Below are 822 nucleotides of genomic sequence, written 5' to 3'. Positions count from 1 at the left end.
TGAAATAGATTCAGTTCGAATTTTGTTTGGTTTTGCTTATAATGGATCACCTGACGTGTGCTTGTTTGGCCGAATGGATGGTACTGAAAAGATCACACGCCAAAATGTACCCCCAAAAAAAATGATTGCAATCTCTGCAGCAAATGTCTGAAGCGCAAGAGCCATCTGAAAGCAACAAGCACGGCCAGCAAAACTCCAGCACAGAAATCAATCCCAAGTCGAGATCATTCACCAAATGTAAACATCCAGCCAAAGGAAAATACTATGGGCAGATCATCCTAAACTCAGGAATATAAAGATAAATAACATCACTTCCATTCCAATTTTCGAGCAGGTAATCAACAGCGCACGACTAACAGGACAGAACAAATCTTAATAACAACTCGAAGCACGACTAGACTAGACTAACAGGGCAGAACAGATCCGTCGGCGGGATCAACCGAGAAGGAACCGTGGCGGCGGGCGGGAGGCAGAGAGACCTAGGCGCGCTCCCCACGGATGCGGCGGGCGAGCTGGATGTCCTTGGGCATGATGGTGACGCGCTTGGCGTGGATGGCGCAGAGGTTGGTGTCCTCGAACAGGCCCACCAGGTATGCCTCGGCGGCCTCCTGCAGCGCCGACACGGCGGAGCTCTGGAACCGGAGGTCCGTCTTGAAGTCCTGCGCGATCTCCCGCACCAGGCGCTGGAAGGGGAGCTTGCGGATGAGCAGCTCCGTGCTCTTCTGGTACTTGCGGATCTCGCGCAGCGCCACGGTGCCCGGGCGAAAGCGGTGCGGCTTCTTCACGCCGCCGGTGGCCGGCGCCGACTTGCGCGCCGCCTTG

General features: G+C 54.9%; 1 protein-coding gene across 1 annotated transcript in view; it reads right to left on the bottom strand.

Moving 5' to 3' along the window:
• Window positions 1–247: 247 nt before the first annotated feature.
• The window catches only part of LOC119338590 (histone H3.3-like), a 1585-nt gene continuing 1010 nt past the window's right edge, over window positions 248–822 (bottom strand). Inside the window, exon 2 of the mRNA XM_037610897.1 lies at window positions 248–818. Within this exon, the coding sequence (XP_037466794.1) occupies window positions 480–818 (339 nt within the window). The 3' untranslated portion in view covers window positions 248–479. The remainder of the gene's footprint in view (window positions 819–822) is intronic.

The sequence above is a fragment of the Triticum dicoccoides genome, chromosome 7B (genome assembly GCF_002162155.2).
Source record: "Triticum dicoccoides isolate Atlit2015 ecotype Zavitan chromosome 7B, WEW_v2.0, whole genome shotgun sequence".
NCBI classification, from domain to species: Eukaryota; Viridiplantae; Streptophyta; class Magnoliopsida; order Poales; family Poaceae; genus Triticum; species Triticum dicoccoides.
Note: the sequence above shows the minus strand (reverse complement) of the source record. Positions and strands in the feature narration are given on the sequence as shown.